General features: G+C 44.4%; 1 protein-coding gene across 2 annotated transcripts; it reads right to left on the minus strand.

Moving 5' to 3' along the window:
- Positions 1-544: 544 nt before the first annotated feature.
- Positions 545-15,955, minus strand: setd1ba (SET domain containing 1B, histone lysine methyltransferase a). 2 transcript variants are annotated; one of them, XM_014032595.1, is made up of 19 exons: positions 15,873-15,955; positions 13,486-13,637; positions 13,172-13,270; positions 12,665-12,935; positions 11,037-11,158; positions 9,580-10,683; positions 7,546-8,256; positions 6,787-6,960; positions 6,598-6,691; positions 6,266-6,477; positions 6,100-6,178; positions 5,646-6,020; positions 5,428-5,562; positions 4,294-5,301; positions 3,925-4,091; positions 3,704-3,829; positions 3,451-3,570; positions 2,286-2,423; positions 545-2,206 (listed from the first exon to the last, which is right to left on the minus strand). In XM_014032595.1, exons 2-19 carry the CDS (start codon positions 13,621-13,623, stop codon positions 2,033-2,035), a joined length of 5,247 nt encoding a protein of 1,748 aa, XP_013888049.1. In that variant the 5' UTR covers positions 13,624-13,637; positions 15,873-15,955; the 3' UTR covers positions 545-2,032. The 2 variants fall into 2 exon arrangements, with proteins under 2 accessions (XP_013888049.1, XP_013888048.1); XM_014032594.1 differs by lacking the exon at positions 15,873-15,955 and adding an exon at positions 13,901-14,127.
- Positions 15,956-16,756: the final 801 nt, after the last annotated feature.

A 16,756-nucleotide genomic window follows, 5' to 3' on the forward strand; every position in this document is an offset into this window, starting at 1 on the left:
ACACACACACACACACACACACACACACACACACACACACACACACACACACACACACACACACACGTCTCCATGAATTCAGAGCTGGCTGAAGATGACATCAAGCTGTACATTTTTGTTACATCAGCTGCAGACACAGATTAATTATTTACAACCAGATTATTTTTAAACATTTTAATCTCTCAGACAGACTCAGCTGAAAACTGTTCAGTCGCATCCTTTCCTACCAACAGCTTTAGAAGATTTTTGGTAACTATGACCTAAAAAAAAGTAGCAAGAAACAAAAGTATCAAAACACTACCTAAAATTTAAAAATAAAAAGCTAGCTAAAAACTAAGTAGCTAATTGATTACAAGTAGCAAAACGTTAGCTAAAAGTAACAATTTTGTAGCTAAAACCTAAAACGTAGCAAAACACTAGCTAAACAGCAGAAAAAGAATAGTAAAAGTGAAAGATAAATGCAGCAAAAGGCTAGTTAATGGCAGTAGCAGAAAGGTTAACGTGGCTAATAAAAACTACATGACGCTCTGTGAGCACCACACTGTTGATGTATGCAAAACGTCTTTATTTCATTTTCGTTTTCTCTTTCATACATTTGTCATATAATAAATAGACACGAGAAACAGGCTGACGCTTCAGTCCTCTCTCCATCGCCGATTCTCCACACTGCAAAGAATTTTTTCATAGAATTTACAAACACAAAATGTTTTAAAAAAACAGAACGAGCTTGACACAAGCCGAATCTCCTGCTACCAGCTCAGCGCTCACCTCATTACGATACATACAACGTCTGAGCAGAGTTCAAGTAGCAAATCCCCAGGAACAAAAATATATTTATATATTTATATAGTATTCACAGTTCGACTAATTACACGTTTTAGGATCTCAAAGCAAATAAAAAAAGAGAAGAAAAATGAAGACGTTTCCACAAGAAACAATCTTTTTCGAAAAGGGAAGTGGAGACTTTTCCCGTGTACGGACATGGCCCTTCCTTTCTTTAAATTAAAAAAAAACAAACAAACATCCAATTTCGTTGACAGATCCCTGAAAATATTTTAAATATTCAGTCTTTTTGTTAAAAAAAATCTTAAAAGTGTGAGGATAAAAAAGTTTTATATCTTCTGTACAAGTTATCATTTACAATATAAACATCAGTGGTGACAAAGAAAATAAAACAACGAAAACCAAAGAATCTCCAATGTTTTTCCGTCTGAACAAAACAAACCGTAGGAGCGGACAGCCGCCTCCTCGGGTTGAACAAAAACCTTCGTATGGCACTTTAAATGAAAACAATATTCATGTCCTCTAAACCTGATAGCTTAGATTAGCTTGTTGCTGCTCAGTGGATGTTCCATGATTAGTTCTGCATCACAGCCAGCAGGGGGCAGTGCACTCCCATTCTGACAGCTGATTCTCATATACTCATTCACACACGCACACACACAGTTATAGTGTCTTTTCTAAAGAAAGGAGCATGAAAACACTAGAATATGAAATAATGAAAGTGTCATAAGGATCCTCTTTGTTTTGTTGCATGAACTAAAAGGAAGCAGCATGATCCGTCGTTGGCTGGTGGAAGTAGTTAAAGAGCCCAGATTTTTTATTGTTGTTGTTTTTATTTGTGGCAGGATTTAATTGTTTGCGTTTAGTTAGTTTGATTTCTCGAACAGGTGGTGCAGCGGAGGTAGCAGCGAGTCGCTCCGCTGTCTTCCAACCTGCAGCTGGATGGACACAGCGAGGAGTTGTGCGTCATTAGTAAGCAGCTGAACACGGGAGTTTGTTTTGTGTTGTTCCACGTTTGATGTGGAGAAAGCTTATGAGACGAATGAGAGAAGGAAAGGAAGTGAAATACTGTTCGAACACTGAGATGTGGCGGTGGGGGGTGGGGAACTTGTCTCGGGGGGTTTGTACAAAGAGCACCATAAATCGTAAACAATCTAGAGTTTAGTACGTGAGGAGAGCCGGTCGGTGTGAGTCCGGGACACTTACAGCGTCACACCTGGCCGGGGGGAGTTTGACCACAAATCGGACGTTAATTGAGCGTCCCTCTGCAGTTCTCTGCGCCGCACAAACACGGGATCTTCTCGTCCTCGATGGGGAACTTGTAGTCGTACGTGATCTCCTCGTTGACGCTGATCGGCTGTCTGGAGTAGATCACGATCTTCTTCTGAGACTCCACTGTGATGACTTTCGCATAACAATTAGGCTGAGAAGGGAACAAAAATGTCACGTTGAGAAACAATCGTTACCTTGCAATTTTTTGCTTGTTGATTTAGTTGCCTTACATTGCAGCTGTGGTTGATGAAACGGGCAAAGTTGCCACACTTTGTAGCGTCGATGATGGTGTCGTGGTCCACTCGGAACATGTAGCTGCTACCGATGCCCTCCTCCTCGTAGCGCTTCTCCCGCATGTCCGCGATCACCTGCAAACAAACAAGCATCCTAAGCATCGGGCAGCTTTAAAGCAACAGGATGCAAACAGTTTTTTTAAAACTCCAATATAGTTTTTTTTTCACTTCCAGAGCTACAGATTTAATAGTGTAACTGTTTCTCTGCAGACTAGTTTTCCCTTTAATGCAAATATTTATTTACATTTCAATTCCAAGAGACTGCTGTCATGTTCCTATGTGGTTGGCATACTTTTTGGTCATTCATTTTTGATTTTAACAACAAATATTGACAAACAAACAAACAACAGATGGGTATTCTATTTTAATTTCATACTCCAAAAACAGAAAAATGATCAGTTGTTTTGTTTTTGTCAAATCAGAATTTAACTCTTATCAAGGAACCTGCTGCTGGACTTGTTGGAGAAAGGCTTCTGGTGCTAAAACCACGTCGAATCATCAGTTATATCTGAACTATCAGCTGACAAAGAAATGTAAAACTACTTCATAGTGTTTATTTATCGAGTCTACCTGGTTGACTAGTTAGAAAGTAAAACATGCTTATTCGTCCAGTTATCAGACTATTTAAGGTGGAGCAGGAATTTTTCAAACAAATTAGCTAGACTAGTTATATAAATAAATAATACAGTCTGCAATTAGTCATTTAAAGAAATGCAAAAGTAGTTAGCTAGTGTTAATTTATTTATTAATTTACAAGCAGCCACGTTATAGAAAAGTTATTTAACTAGCTCCACCTTAAATGTTTTGATAACAGTGTTGAACTTCCTTTTGTTGTGAGAATAATAAAACATTGGGCCGTTTTCCTGTTTTAAGAGTATAAATTGAAAATAGAAAAATCATCAGTTTTTCAACATCGGTTGTTAAAATCAAAAATAAATGTTTAAAATGTACAGAAAGCCTACAGCAACAGATATCGTGGTCAAGACGTTATTCTCCACACAGAGCAGATTATCTGATGGAGAGGGAGTGTCTGGCTGCAGAGCACAGGAGGCAGGAGACGGTGAAGAACGAGCGATGTGTAAATTGTTGTGCTGTCTCTCACCTGTCTGATGTTCTGTCCCACGTACTCGATCACCATTTCATCAGCAGCAATGGGCTCCATGGCGAAAAGACCCCAGTCGTGGATGTGCGATTTGCAGAATCGGATCTTTTTCTTACGGAACTGTAAGACAGAGAAAAGTTGATAACATTACAAAAACAAACGTATTGTCTTTTTATTAAAACTGACTGCCAGTCTTCTTGTTTGCTGGTTTTTTAACTCTATAAGAACCTGTTGCTTAAATTGGACGATTTACCTTCAGCTGGTTGAACTTGAGCAGGTCGCTGTCGCAGGCGAAAGACGACAGCAAGCGCCGCTGCTCCGATCGCCGCTCCGAGCCAGATCTGGTGGAGGCGTGGACCTGTGCGGGAATACTCATGCCCTGCGGAGACGACCGGAAATTCACCCGCAACACAATTCAGAATCCACGAACACGCCCAGTGTGTAACCGAACAAATAATCCTCATCCCGACTCACCTGCGTATCGACCGGTGGCTCCTCCGACTGCAGCCGCGAGCTCTGCAGGTACTTGACTTTGTCCTTCTTGTCGATTTTGTAGTAGCCCTCACTTCGAGCACAGCCTGTCGTGTGATCCCGAATGCCGTCTTCTTTCCTCTTTTTCTTCACGCCGGGAATGTTGGTGGGTGCAGGGAAGTCAAGGAAAAATTCTCATATGCAACACTCAATTTCAAACCAACAGTTCCTCACTTCAACCAGCAGAGGGCGCCACTCTTAAACACAAACCTCCCTTTTTCTGCCTGGTGTTGCTGTCTAACTTTGTTTTAAAAAGCAATGTTTACACCAGTGTTTTCCCTACAGCGTGGTGTAAACAAACAGGAAGGATATGAGGATGGTTGACCCACAGCGTGTCGTTGATGAAGTCGCTGCAGATGTCCTGCTGCAGCATCTTGTCGTACGTGATCTGCAGTAGTCGTATGTCCTCCTCATCGATGCCTTCGTTCCAGATGTCGTACAGGATGGTCATCTCCTCGAACTCGGAGCGCGGGCTGAAGTAGGCCCGAGGCGGCGTGGTGACGGGGGACAGGCCGTCCAGGAGCAGTTCCTCCCAGCCTCGCCGCCTTGTCCTCCGAGGCTTCGAAACTACCGGCTCCTCCTGTTTGTAGGAGACGAAGCCGTCTGCGGGAGGCAGCAGCGTCTGAGGCTCGTCTTCTCCTTCCCGGACGTCCAGGACGGTGTGTTCGGGGGACGTGACCGTCGTCATCTGGAGGGATAGACTTCCTGGAAGGCGTTCCTGACGCAGATCTGTGGATTCAGACGACAGCTCAAAAGACTCGTCGGCTGAAGAGACAGCTGGAATCTTTTTGGGTCTCCCGGGTTTTTTCTTTGACGAGGTGGTGTCTGACAGGCCGGGGATGTCTGCGGCGAGCTTAGCGGGGAGATCTTCAGGTATGGTGGCTGAGTCCTCGGTGGCGGCTGACAGGACTTGGTTGGGCAGAGCCGTGACCGGTGGCTCCTTGAAAACTGCTCCTTCCTCGAGGCTCTTCCTGTTTAGCCTGAGCGCTGCGGGGTCAGGGAAGACGGGGGTGAACGTCAAGTCTCTTCCTGGGGTACGAGGGACTCCTGCGCTGAGGACAGGGGACTGTGAAGGGTAGGAGAAGGGGCTGCCGGGAATGTGAGGGGAGCTGAGCAACAGGCTGCTGCCCGTCAAAGGACCGTCGCTGCCGGGCGTGTTGGGCACCGTGTCGGTACTCTGAGACTTGCCCAGGCTCCGGGCGCGCTCCATCAGGTCCCTGCCCGGCGTTCGAGGGATGTCCTCGTCCGTGGGGAGCCTCGGCCGCTGGGGGAGGTCGGGGAGGGGGCCGGGGGGAGGGTGGAGGAGGGAACGACCGTCTACTGTAGGGTGAGGAGGGAGGGGAAGGTGCATTAAGGACGAGGAGACGGATTTGGGGGCGGGTGCGTTCGGATGGGAGGGGACTAATCCCGCAGGGGTGCAGGGGACTTCTTGAGACTCGGCTTTACCTTTGGTTCTTGTTTCCTGGTCGCTGTCAGGCAGGGCTCCGGTGGGAGTCGGGGGCCGGAGGTTTGTTACGTACTCCTGAGGTTCAGGTTTGACTACAGGGATGTTGCTGTCAGCTTGGATCTTTTCCTCTTTAACTAAAATAAACACAAAAAAATACATTTTATTTTTAGTTTTATTAGTTAAGTTGCTGTAAAAAAAACTGGGTGCAGGATCTCACCTGGAACAGATCTTGGAGACAGGGGCTTCCGGTCTACCTCCACAGGACTGTGAGGTTCGTATTTGGGTTTGATGCTCAGCTCTTCCTCATCCGTCAGCTCCTCCTTGACCGGTGCGGTGGGAGGACTTGGTGGTTTACTGTCCACCTCCTTGTCTGCCTCATCGGAGGATGACGAAGAGGATGACGAGGATGAGGAAGATGAAGAGGTCACTGCCTCTTTGCCGTACATCTCGTCGTCAGCAGCCATCTCTTCTTCCTCCTCGTCTTCCTCCTCGGAGCTCAACTCGTACTCGGAGTCGGAGCTTTCCACCGAGGAGTCGGAGCTCTCCGCCGACGAGTCGGAGCTGACCTTGGAGGAAGCCGAGCTCTCGGCTTCTGCAGGAAAAGAGGAGACGAGGAGTGAAAATGGACAGGAAACACGAGGAACCAACACTCCTGTCAGACAGAGAGGTACCATCATCAGAGGAATCAGAGGAGGTGCTGGCACTGGAGGAGTCTTTATCTTCAGCATCTCCTTCCTCGTTGTCGCTCTCCTGTGAGACGAGTTGACCCATTAATAAAAAATGAAAAACCTTTTGTATCTTCTTTACTTGTAACCAGTGTTCTTTGACAGGTCTTACCTTGACTGATGACAGTCTGTCTATGTCCTTCTTCTCACCAGGCTCTTCCTCCCTGTCAGACTCCTCCTCCTCCTCCTTCTCGGAGGTGTCCATCTCCTCTTCTCCCTCGCTGTCCAGCTCAAGTGGTCGTGAGCGTCGTCGCTTTGCTGACATGCTGTCGCCATCCGCTTTAGGATCGCCCGAGCGGAGCTCAACGGAATCTCGATCTCGGTCTGATGGCAATTTAACAACAGAAAATCGCGAAATTTTATATATATATATATATATATATATATATATATATATATATTAGAGCTAAGCTTGTAATTTCAACTAACAGTTATAACAGTTACCTTCATCCTCCAGCTCGTCATCCACCGGAGTGGACGGTCGTGCTCGTTTGTTGTCTCCTGCCACTGTAGACTCGGGTGGATCTTTTCTTTTAACCTGAGCACAACATCCAACCTTTTAGCACCAATAAATCCCAAACATGGTGCAGACACTGTGCAACTACAAGAAAATCTGGTTTCAAAGTTTCTTACCTTAAAGGAAGGCAATCGGATGGCTCCTCGCAATCCGATTCCCAGACCCATCCCTTCAAAACCGAGCCCCTCGCCCTTATTCCAGTTCTCAAGCAGACTGGAAGTCAGCGTCTCCTTTGGTTTTGGTTTTTCTTCTTCCTTTCCTTCAGCACCCTTCACTGGAGTCAACGACGCCTAAAGAACAAAACAATGCTTAGTTTTTACAATAAGCCCTGATAGAGCATTCAAGAGGAATTATATATATTCTTCATTTGTACTTAATAAAATATCAAAGTGGTGAAAAACTCCTCAGCGGTGTGTGTTTAATCAACAGACCAACAACAAAGCTTAAAACAAATTTTTTTTGACAACCTGTAACAAACAAATGATCAACAGGTATTTTACTGTGACATTATTTAGGTAATTTATCAGCAAAGTTGTTGACTTTACAGAAACAAATTGCCATTTTTTTTCAGCAATATTTTCATTTACATAAACATCAAGCTGAGAGTCAGATCAGATAAATCCTTTATGGCACTCGTCACAATGACAGGTTCATTCAAAACACCTGGCTGTGCATGCAAGCTGGACCACAGCGAGGCAAATCAGCAACAAATACATAAGGTCAACACCTGCAGAAAGCTTTTATTTATTTATAAAAATTATTTTATAATTAAAACAACTGAAATCTGCGATATACGTAACATATATTAAAGAACCAACTGTCAGCTAAGAAGCTTTATCTGCTTTATTTAGAGTCTGATGAAATGTCTCGCTTACCTTTGCAGAATGTTCCTTCTTTTCCCACCACTCATCGAAAGCCCTGAAAGCCACCACCTCTACCATTTTGCGATTGAGGTCCCTCTTCATGATGGCCTTCAGCTCTTTGACGATGACCTGCAGCACTCCCTCCACAGTGGCCCTGTGAGGATCCTCTTTTTTAGAGTCATACCCCGGAGGAGGAACAGTGGGGTTGAATGTGGGTACACTGGGATGGTTCCACTCATGCCCAGGTGCTCCTGTGCTACAAGCGGGTGCAGCCTCCATTGAAAGAGGCACATAGTGTCCCCCGAACAGCCCAGATGTGCAACCGTCCATGAAATGGGGATACTGATAGGGCCCTCTGGTCTGGGCCATACGGCTCAGCATCTGCTGCTGCATCTGGAAGGACATGGGAACCGTGCTCCACCGCTCCCATGGCACACAGCTCATCAGACCCATCATCTGCAGGAGGCTCGGGGCGTAGGGGCTCATGGGCAGCATGTGCGGAGGAACGCCGTGGTGGTGAGCGGGATGTCCCGAGATGGTGGAGTGAGGAGTAAGGTGGTGTTGAGACATAGGTAGTAAGTGGTGGAAACCAGCAGCGTGCATGGACATGGTCTGCATGGTGGACATGTCAGCGTTTACAAGGTCACAATCTCCACTGGTGATTGGAGCTCCGGGCATCTCATCGTCAGAGATTTCCATGTCTTCTCCAGACGACTGATGAGCCTGTTTGAAAAGAGACGACTTGTCAAGACCGAACACAATCTGCATAATCATCACCTCTCTGTATAGATCTCAGCCACCTGAGCAAATGTGATCCATGTTCAAGGTTTCTGAGATCAGGTCAGAAGATCATAAACACAAAGCCACTGGACCATAAAATGTCTTTATCTGCCCTTCTGTCTTCACCACAAAACAAAACAACACTTTCTAAAGATTAAGTTGTCAAATGTTATTTCTAAGCAGCTTTGAAAGATCAGTTTGAAAATCCCTTTTGATTATTTAATTCACTATCAAAATACAAAAATCCACTAAAAACACACTCCTTCAAAATAAAAGCAACAAAGACTCTAGATCTGATCTACGTTTTAAGTTTAATTTCCTCATCGGCACAGTTAATCACAATTGATCTGTGGTTCTGGTCAGCACGTTTCCAAACAGAACAATGTGTTCATATCCTTCAAAAGGTACAGCAGACACTACAACTGCCACATTTAAACACCAATCATGTTGTTTCTCAATGATCTGACTTCTACTGTAGTTAAATATTACTAAAGGGTTTGTGACGAGTGCTGCAGAGATGAAGGTAAACTGACTAAACTTGCCAGGGGAGTGGCCTTGTTACCCAAATGACCTGTTTGCTCTGTTTGCTTTGTGATAACTTGAAATATGAGATCGGCGAGGCGATCCTGACAGTCATTCTCGGCTAAAACCAGGAAGTGTGGTGCTGAATGGGGCCAACAGCCAAACTGTGTTTTCCTCTGTGTGTGAACAAGTGCAGTGAGAGTTAGAAAGAGGAAACAAAGCACTTTGTTCCCTTAACAGCCAAATGGCTCCTATTTCTCTGTTCAAAACATGGAGTAAAACGTAGAAATACAACCTAACCTGCCTGATAGTGTTCTTGCAACAAGAAGATACTGTAAAGACGGTAAGTTGAGCATCAAAAACTTTGAATTACTAACTTGTAGGCAGCTGCTATCTGCACATGAAATGAGTCTCAAACATTTTGTTTTAAAAATACACAACTCGACAGAAGTGAGCTAAAGAACAAACATTTTGAGGCATGAAACACGTGCTGCTGTGAAACCAGAGTTTCCTTTGCAAGGCAGAACAAAAACAATGACACTAAAGGCTTTACTACAACTAGACCGGACTTCCTGTGTCCCTGTATAACTGTCATTCACACCTGCACACGTAAACATCAGACCCATACCGCTATCAACTATTTGGGACTTTTATTAAAAGCAGGTTGTGGTAAAAAAAGAAATATAGGAATTGCAAACACTGTGTTGATTCTTGTGAAAAAGCATCATGCAGTTTTAGTCTTACCGTGTCTGTTTTATCTGGGGGAGTGGGGCATCGAAAAGAGCCATCTTTGAGGTCACTTTTGTTCTTCTCATGGACAGGAGAACCGGCTCTTCTGATCAACGAGGCAGTTCCAGGAACTGGATCTTCATCGTCCGAGTCTGGCAGTGGGGTTGGACTGATATCCTCTAAGCCTGTGCTGGGGGGACGGGAATTCTGCTGGCCGCCTTGCGAGCCACTCGTGTAAGGTGGGATTGGGGATAGCTGAGAGGACGAGGAGGAAATAGGACTTCCCTCCATTCGCACCTCATTGTCCGAGTCCCGATCGTTCAGGAAGGGCAGCAACTTTGTCTGTTTCTCCTTGAGGAGCATCTCGATGCGCGAGTCCAAACTGTTCCGTTCCGAGTCCAGCACCGGAGAGCCTGGCGAAGGGCAGCCCTCTGGTGTCTGAGGAGGAGGGGTAGTTGGATGGGGAAGGGGTTCTGGTGGTTGCTTGGGGGTAGGAGGAGTTTCCGGTCTATCCTTGATTGGTAAAAAGTCCGTGGGAGCCGCTAGTGGCGGCTGCGGTGGTCGGAGGTACTCGCCCTCCCTTTGGGCTGGGTGATGGAAAGGGGACTCGGCTGGAGGGAAGGCGGGAGGCAAAGGAGTCTGATACGGTGAGAAGGCAGACTTGAAGTTCGGCGTAGCAGGAGGAGGTGCAGTGTAGCTGAAGATAGGGGTGGAAGGTGGGGGTTCAGGTGGGGTGAGCTGGTGCTGCCTCAAAGAGTTCTGTTCAGACGGCGTACTCCTGTACGTGATGTTGTGATACTGCGGCCTCGCCGGTCTGCGGTTGTACGTGTTTTGGATTTTGCTCTCGTGTCTGCGAGACTTGCAGCTTCCGGAGCTCTCAGGACGGCTGGACTGATACGCAGGCGTGGACTGCCGGCTGGAAAAACTGGAGTCCTGAGAGAAGGGTGTGCCCGGCTGACGTGGGGTATGAGGGGTTCCCTGGGACTGGGGGGTGTCCTGCCTCTGGCTGGAGTAGCCCGTCTCCATGCTGAGGGGAGTTGTAGAGCTGCTGCTGGGTGGCAAAGCTCCAGCTGCAGAGGAGGCGTTGCCCTCGGACAACCTGCGGATGGGTTCGCAGGCCTAAGAAGAGGCAAACAAATCAGTCAACATGACAACAAAATCCTTTACATTACAGCAACCAAACCTAAAATAAACTCAATGAATTCACTGTACTAAACTCAAAAAATAAAAACAAAAAACGGATGTTGCAAAGGATTTTTAAGAGTTTAATTCACCATCACAACTCCACACCAAGAAATCATTTTAAAGATCAGACAAGTTGAGAAAATGTTGTACTTGAGTGATTCTATAAAACGGCAAAACAAGACTGCTTTCCAAAATAACTATACACAAACATGAACTGAATTCTTGACACAGTTTAGAGGGATTTAAAACAACATCTTGCATACTGTAAGTGTTTATTGTTTCTTTACCAGTAATGCCTCTGCCAGGCTCAGAGGGGAAACCTCTCGGGTCTCCTCTCCTCCAACAGGCAGCGTCCGTGGAGTGTAGCTGCCATTCATCAGGAGCTGGAAGTACCTGAGGCGATTCTCACCTGCAGAGCAGGAAATATGAATGGATCTGATCTGTGCTTGAGAAAGCAGCCTTAATGCACGTTATATTAAATTATTTACCTAATAAAACCTGTTCGGTGGTAGATGAGCATAAAGTAACAGTGGAGGATTTGAAAAAAAGGAACCTTGGAAAACCTTGTTATATCAATGCCTGCCATTGTGTGTGTTATATTTTTATTGATTAAAAAGGCACTCATAAAAACTGGTCAAAAAAAACAAAGAAAGAAAGAAACAAAGGATGTTTATTTCCTCTTATAATAAATGTTAAAGTGTCCTTAATTGAAGAAGAGTAAAAAGCTAATTTCGTGAACAGCGGCCAACAACCACGTGTGTTTGTTTACACAAAGAAAGAGCCAAAGAAACTGAAAATAGGTTAATTATAGAAACGTTCATGGACGAGCTGTTTAAGATCGAGGAAGTCTGGGAAAATATATTGGTACACATTTATTCTCAGACTGATTGAATAAACTGTGCAAATTAAAAGATAGGCTAGGTTGAAACAATAAACTTGTCAGTCTAGAAAAAGTTTACCAAAACCTTCTTATATCTGAATGCTGAGCTTGAGCTATTTATTTCTGACTCGTTTCGCTCCTTTTCTTTCACATTTAGCAGCAGATTCACTTTTATATTTCCATAAAACATCTTCTCTGAGCCAGCCTAATGTAAATCAATCAATCATGAGACTCGAGCTTTGACGGGGTTTTCTAAAGATTCAGCTGAGTGTGTTGTTTACACTGAGTGCATACCTGCATTTCAGAATTGCATCAATATCTGGAAAAGTACCTGAAGAGAAGCTTTCAAACTACACTATTTGATGCAGTTCAGGTTGACCTTTTTTAATGTTTCATTTTATAGTTTGCAATGAGTAACTTTAACGTGGCAGCTCTAGCAGGTGAAGCACATAGGAACAAAAACATGGCTGCATATATTACAAAATATTAAAAACTGCCACTAATTCATGAGTAGTATTTGGGTGATCGATGTAAACACTTCAAGTAAAATAATTTTAAGTGTTTCAGCTTTGATTAAATCAGCACAGATGCAAAAATAATACTACATTAAAACATTTCTAGCTGATATTTCACATCTATCAAGATCCAAACAAAATCACTGACAGCAAACAATAAATCACAATTTTATGCTTCTTTAGGAAAATTAAGTGTCTGAACTGAAACCAAGTGAGGTAGAGGGGGCTGTGACAGATCGGGTTGTTTGTTTGCAGGTCTGAAATTATGCACAGTGGGACCACACAGCACCCTCGGCTCTGAGCTTGTGGGAACAGGCTCATTTTCAATGAAATTCAATTACCCCACGTTACCGGGCAACACACGTAAAATTTAAACACGTGACTGCTGTCATCTCAAAACATGCGAAAGAAAACACACTTTAAACTGTTTTTTAACAAAGATACCTACACGCCTGCGTTTAATAACAAAGCTGGCTGTGAACGGAGCGTCTTCACTCTGAATGAGTGAATCACTGTTTACCTTTCGGGTCCAGCTCCACGTGGATGATGTTTCCCATCACAGACGTGTTGTGCAGCGACTGCACGGCCACCTTGGCCGACTTGACGTTCTCGAAAACAACCTTGGCTATTCCCAGGTGCTTCTTGTTTTTCGGGTTGTACAGGATCTCCACTTCCTCGATGTCCCCGAACTTTTTGCACATGTCCGTGAGGAACCCTTCCCTGATGTTGTCGTTCAGCCGGGCGAACGTCACCTCCTTCGGGGGCACGGGGCCCACGTAACACTCGTCGATCTGGGAGGAGAACGACAGGGGGTTAGGGTTAGGTGCCGCCAGGTTAATGATGCACCGTGTGGGGTTAAGCTGTAACAGTGGAGATAAGGATAGTAGAAGTTGCAGTGCTGAAGCACATGTGCATGAACAGATCCTCTGACTTCTAATATCCCAAAGATGACAGGGAGGGGGGGTGTGTCTGCAGCTTCTGACAGCTCCTCTTTCCCACATGGAGTAATGTCTGCCTCAGTAGATACCTTAAATTTAGGCACCGGCAGGTCTATCTCTTTGTACTTGGTCCAGAGACGGCCGATTCTCGGATCTCGGACGGTGTTCACCGGTGGTATCCCGGGGTTCTGTGGAAGAGAAGAGGAGAGAAACCCAATCCTATTATCCATCCCGTTTGCAAAGTTCACACACTGCTAACTTGTTGCAAAGGCGTCCTGCTCAAAAAACGAAGCCCTCCAGAAGATGTGGATGCCCGCGGACGGCCAGGGCAACACTAAGCTCATCATGGAGGTCGGCTACTCGGTTACTATTGTAGCCCCGTGTGTCAAAAGGCGGCACTCACTGGCATGCTGAAGGTCTGCCCATCGTAGCGGTACAGCTTGTGCGACCCCTTCTTCAGCGCCGGGTCGATGATCAACTTGTAACTTCTCCAGTGGTGACTCCGCTTCTCCGCCGAGCCGCAGACGGGATGACTGTCCATGCCGTTCGCCAGACCTGAAAACGACAGCGGGAGAGAGCGACAGAAGCTAGCGTTAACCACGGTCCCGTTCTCCAGCACCCCCCCCACCCCGACACTTTCAAACAAACTGGGAAAAATGCATGACTCCGTTCGGCGGTGAAGACGGGAAGCGGGGGACCCCGTGAAAGCGAAAATTGGAGCTAGCGTATATCCCACTCACGGGAAAAAAAAAAAAAAAAAAAAAAACAGGCATTAGGAGAGCTGGAGAAAAAGAGGAAAAAAAAAACAGCAAGCTTACTTGAACTCTGCTTTCTGCCATGGTCTTCGTTCAATCTGTTCCTCTCCCCCGGCTTGGACATGGTTCGTCCGATCGACTGCTTTCTTAATTGATGAAAAGATGAAATCGCTCTCCTTTCGCCGCTTACATTACATGGTTTTAGCTTGAAGAATACTGCCTCCTTTTCGGCGAGAGCCAGCACATATTGTGTGTATGTGTGTGTGTGTGTGTGTGCCTCTGGTCTCTAGCTGCTGTCTCTCCTACAATACACCGCTAGGCTTGCCCACCCCGCGTACTCGTCGCACTTTCGTTACAAAAAAGTTGCTCCTAATTTCCACAAAAAAATGCGCCTCGTGTGCACCGTAAATATTTTCAACGAGCTTTAAACGCGACGTTTAATCAAAACATATAGTCTTTTTGGATCCGGTGACAGTTTACTGACTAGATTTCTCTTAATGTGTGGAAACTACCGACTGCATTTACCTAAATAGCAAACAAGATAGACACGGGGAGCAGTTATATCTTCTTAACTGCCTCTGAAAGCTAATAAAGCTGATTCGGTTGAGGTTTTTTTTATATAGATATGCAGACGTGCGGGTGTGATTTTGTAAATAATGCCAAGATGCTAAATAGCATATATCTCCTAATTTAAATAATAATAATTTGATGTAAGTAAGAAATTTTGTGTTGAATGTTGCGATCTATTTAACGCGAAGAACTGTTGGAATGCGGAGGTTTCTCTCTCTCTTTCTTTCTCTGTCATTTGGTCCCAGATCAGATCAACGTAACTGCGATGACTCTCCTTTTTATTTTTAATATTTTATTTAAAAAAAATATATATATATATAAAGGTGGGCCATTTTTAAATGTATTGTTTTCGAGTGGAGTGCTTGTTGTCGAGCAAACTGTGGGTTTTGTTTGACATTGCCTGTTGTTTTTGCAGTGCTCGGGCAATTGGCTGGTTAACAGCGGCAGCTCGGCGGACCAATCAGAGCGCGGCAGGCGTTTGGACCGTCTGCTATTAGAGGCACGGCTCAGGAGTCCTTCAACACAGAGCAGGGAGAGGGGGTTGAGTGCTCTCAGCAGCCATTTTCCTTAAACAGGACTTAATGGCCTATATGGGTTTCCTTTGTTCCAAAAAGGGATCTTTACACTTGATTTCCTCATCTCTTACGGACTATGATAAATCTATGATTGCTTCCTTTTAAAGGATGGAGAAGATGGAAGAGAATGTGCTGGATGTGATGCCCTCTGTGACATTTTGAGCCTTTTTTTTTTTTCCTCCTCTGCCTGGAAACCATCTTTGTCTTAACTAGGTCATGGCACACCCATATATAACAGTATTTATATTTCTTAAGTAAAAAAAAAAGAAACCAAACTGTTGAATAAACACGTTTTTTTTTGGAAAAGAAATGAGTTAAAGTGACATAATGTTGGCATTGCACTTGTGGCCTTTGTAGTTGCAATGAGTAAGTTCCAATTCTTTTTCATAATAATTTAAAAGTTTTTTTTTGATAATGTGAAAATGTAAGGCATGCAGTTAATGTCATTAAAGTATATCTTGTCAGTTTATCTTGAGTTTTTATAAATGTTACTTTACTTTGCTCACTGCATGTTGACATACACATTTTTTATGCCACTCGCTCCAAAAGCAGGCCACGAATAACTTGACCTTTTTCACAGTAATTTAGTGTGCTTTTTTAAATTGTTTATGTCTTTTGATTAATGACTCTAAACACTTTCCTCCACAACAGCAAGATGGCTTGTCTCCTACCCTGTCCTGCAGCTGTGGAGGCAACATCAAGCACGATTAGGGCTTCGTCCTGTCCACTCAACATTAATCTCGTCCAAACTGGAAAGCTTGACCTTGCCTCAAGGGTATATTTAAATAAAAAGGAGCTCCCTTTTCAGGTAGCTGCCTTTTAAAAAAAATCGTTTTAACTCTTTAAAGCACAAATTTAAGAGGGAAGACTGTCATCGTGGAAATATTTACCTCAGCACTTTGTTGAAATAGGCCTAAACGCAGGGACAGGACTGTTTTCTGCTCCATCTTCGGCTCCTCTAATAATGGCTTTATTAAAGGGTGGGAGAGCGTCTCCTGTAAAGGAAGGAATCCCATTAGCAACGACTGATAGATATTTTTTTAAAGTTTTTTTTCTGGTAAGTGGTAGCCTTCCCTCTGAGGCAGCGAATATGCATCTTCAAGCATCTGTGTGGGCAAATATGCAAACCATCTCTTCCCTTCTTGAAGACAGGATCAGTCCATTTCGACATTTCTTTGAGCCACATCATATAAAACCTGCATGGAAGTGTTTTTGAAAGGTAACGACTTTTGAGCTATTTCACCTAAATTTGCCAGTTTTATATAGGGGTAGGTTTCTCAAAAAAAAAAACACTAAAATATTTTTTTAACAAAAACTGCCTAGTTAAAAATAACTGCTACCCATATTTATATATGTGGACATGATAAACTTACAGTTAGCATTGAAAACATGTAATCCAAGTCTTAAAGGAGCAAAATGAAACTTATGGGGAGAAAATCTTATTTTCACTGCCTCCTTTTTCTCCAAACTAGCCATCAGCAGACTGTGCTTGCTCTCAGCAGTGATGTCTCAAAATGGCTTCCTTACAGACAAAGGGAAGCACTGTGCTGAAATGTTGCTGCGCCATAACTGGGTGAGGCTCCGGAAAGCGCCTTGTTTGTGTCACCGAGGAAGTTTCTCGGCGTTTTTTTCAGCACTGAGTCGAAACAACGAGCGTCGTTGCGTTTTATAAAACAAACGGAGGAGAAAGAGAGAGAAAATGGTTTAGCGATGCGTGTGAAGGAAGGGTGAAACTTTAATAAAAACAACCCCTGCTCGATGCTGTGACTCGTCT

This window comes from Austrofundulus limnaeus, unplaced genomic scaffold, assembly GCF_001266775.1.
Source record: "Austrofundulus limnaeus strain Quisiro unplaced genomic scaffold, Austrofundulus_limnaeus-1.0 Scaffold1490, whole genome shotgun sequence".
NCBI classification, from domain to species: domain Eukaryota; kingdom Metazoa; phylum Chordata; class Actinopteri; order Cyprinodontiformes; family Rivulidae; genus Austrofundulus; species Austrofundulus limnaeus.

What these genes read in the sequence shown, in the direction of transcription:
- setd1ba (XM_014032594.1), bottom strand. Translation starts at nt 13,961, where the DNA reads ATGTCCAAGCCGGGGGAGAGGAACAGATTGAACGAAGACCATGGCAGA. An exon ending in TGACGAGCTGGAGGATGAAG is followed by an intron (nt 6,478 to 6,597) that starts GTAACTGTTATA and finishes AATTGCCATCAG; the next exon opens with ACCGAGATCGAGATTCCGTT. An exon ending in ACAGACTGTCATCAGTCAAG is followed by an intron (nt 6,179 to 6,265) that starts GTAAGACCTGTC and finishes CTCGTCTCACAG; the next exon opens with GAGAGCGACAACGAGGAAGG.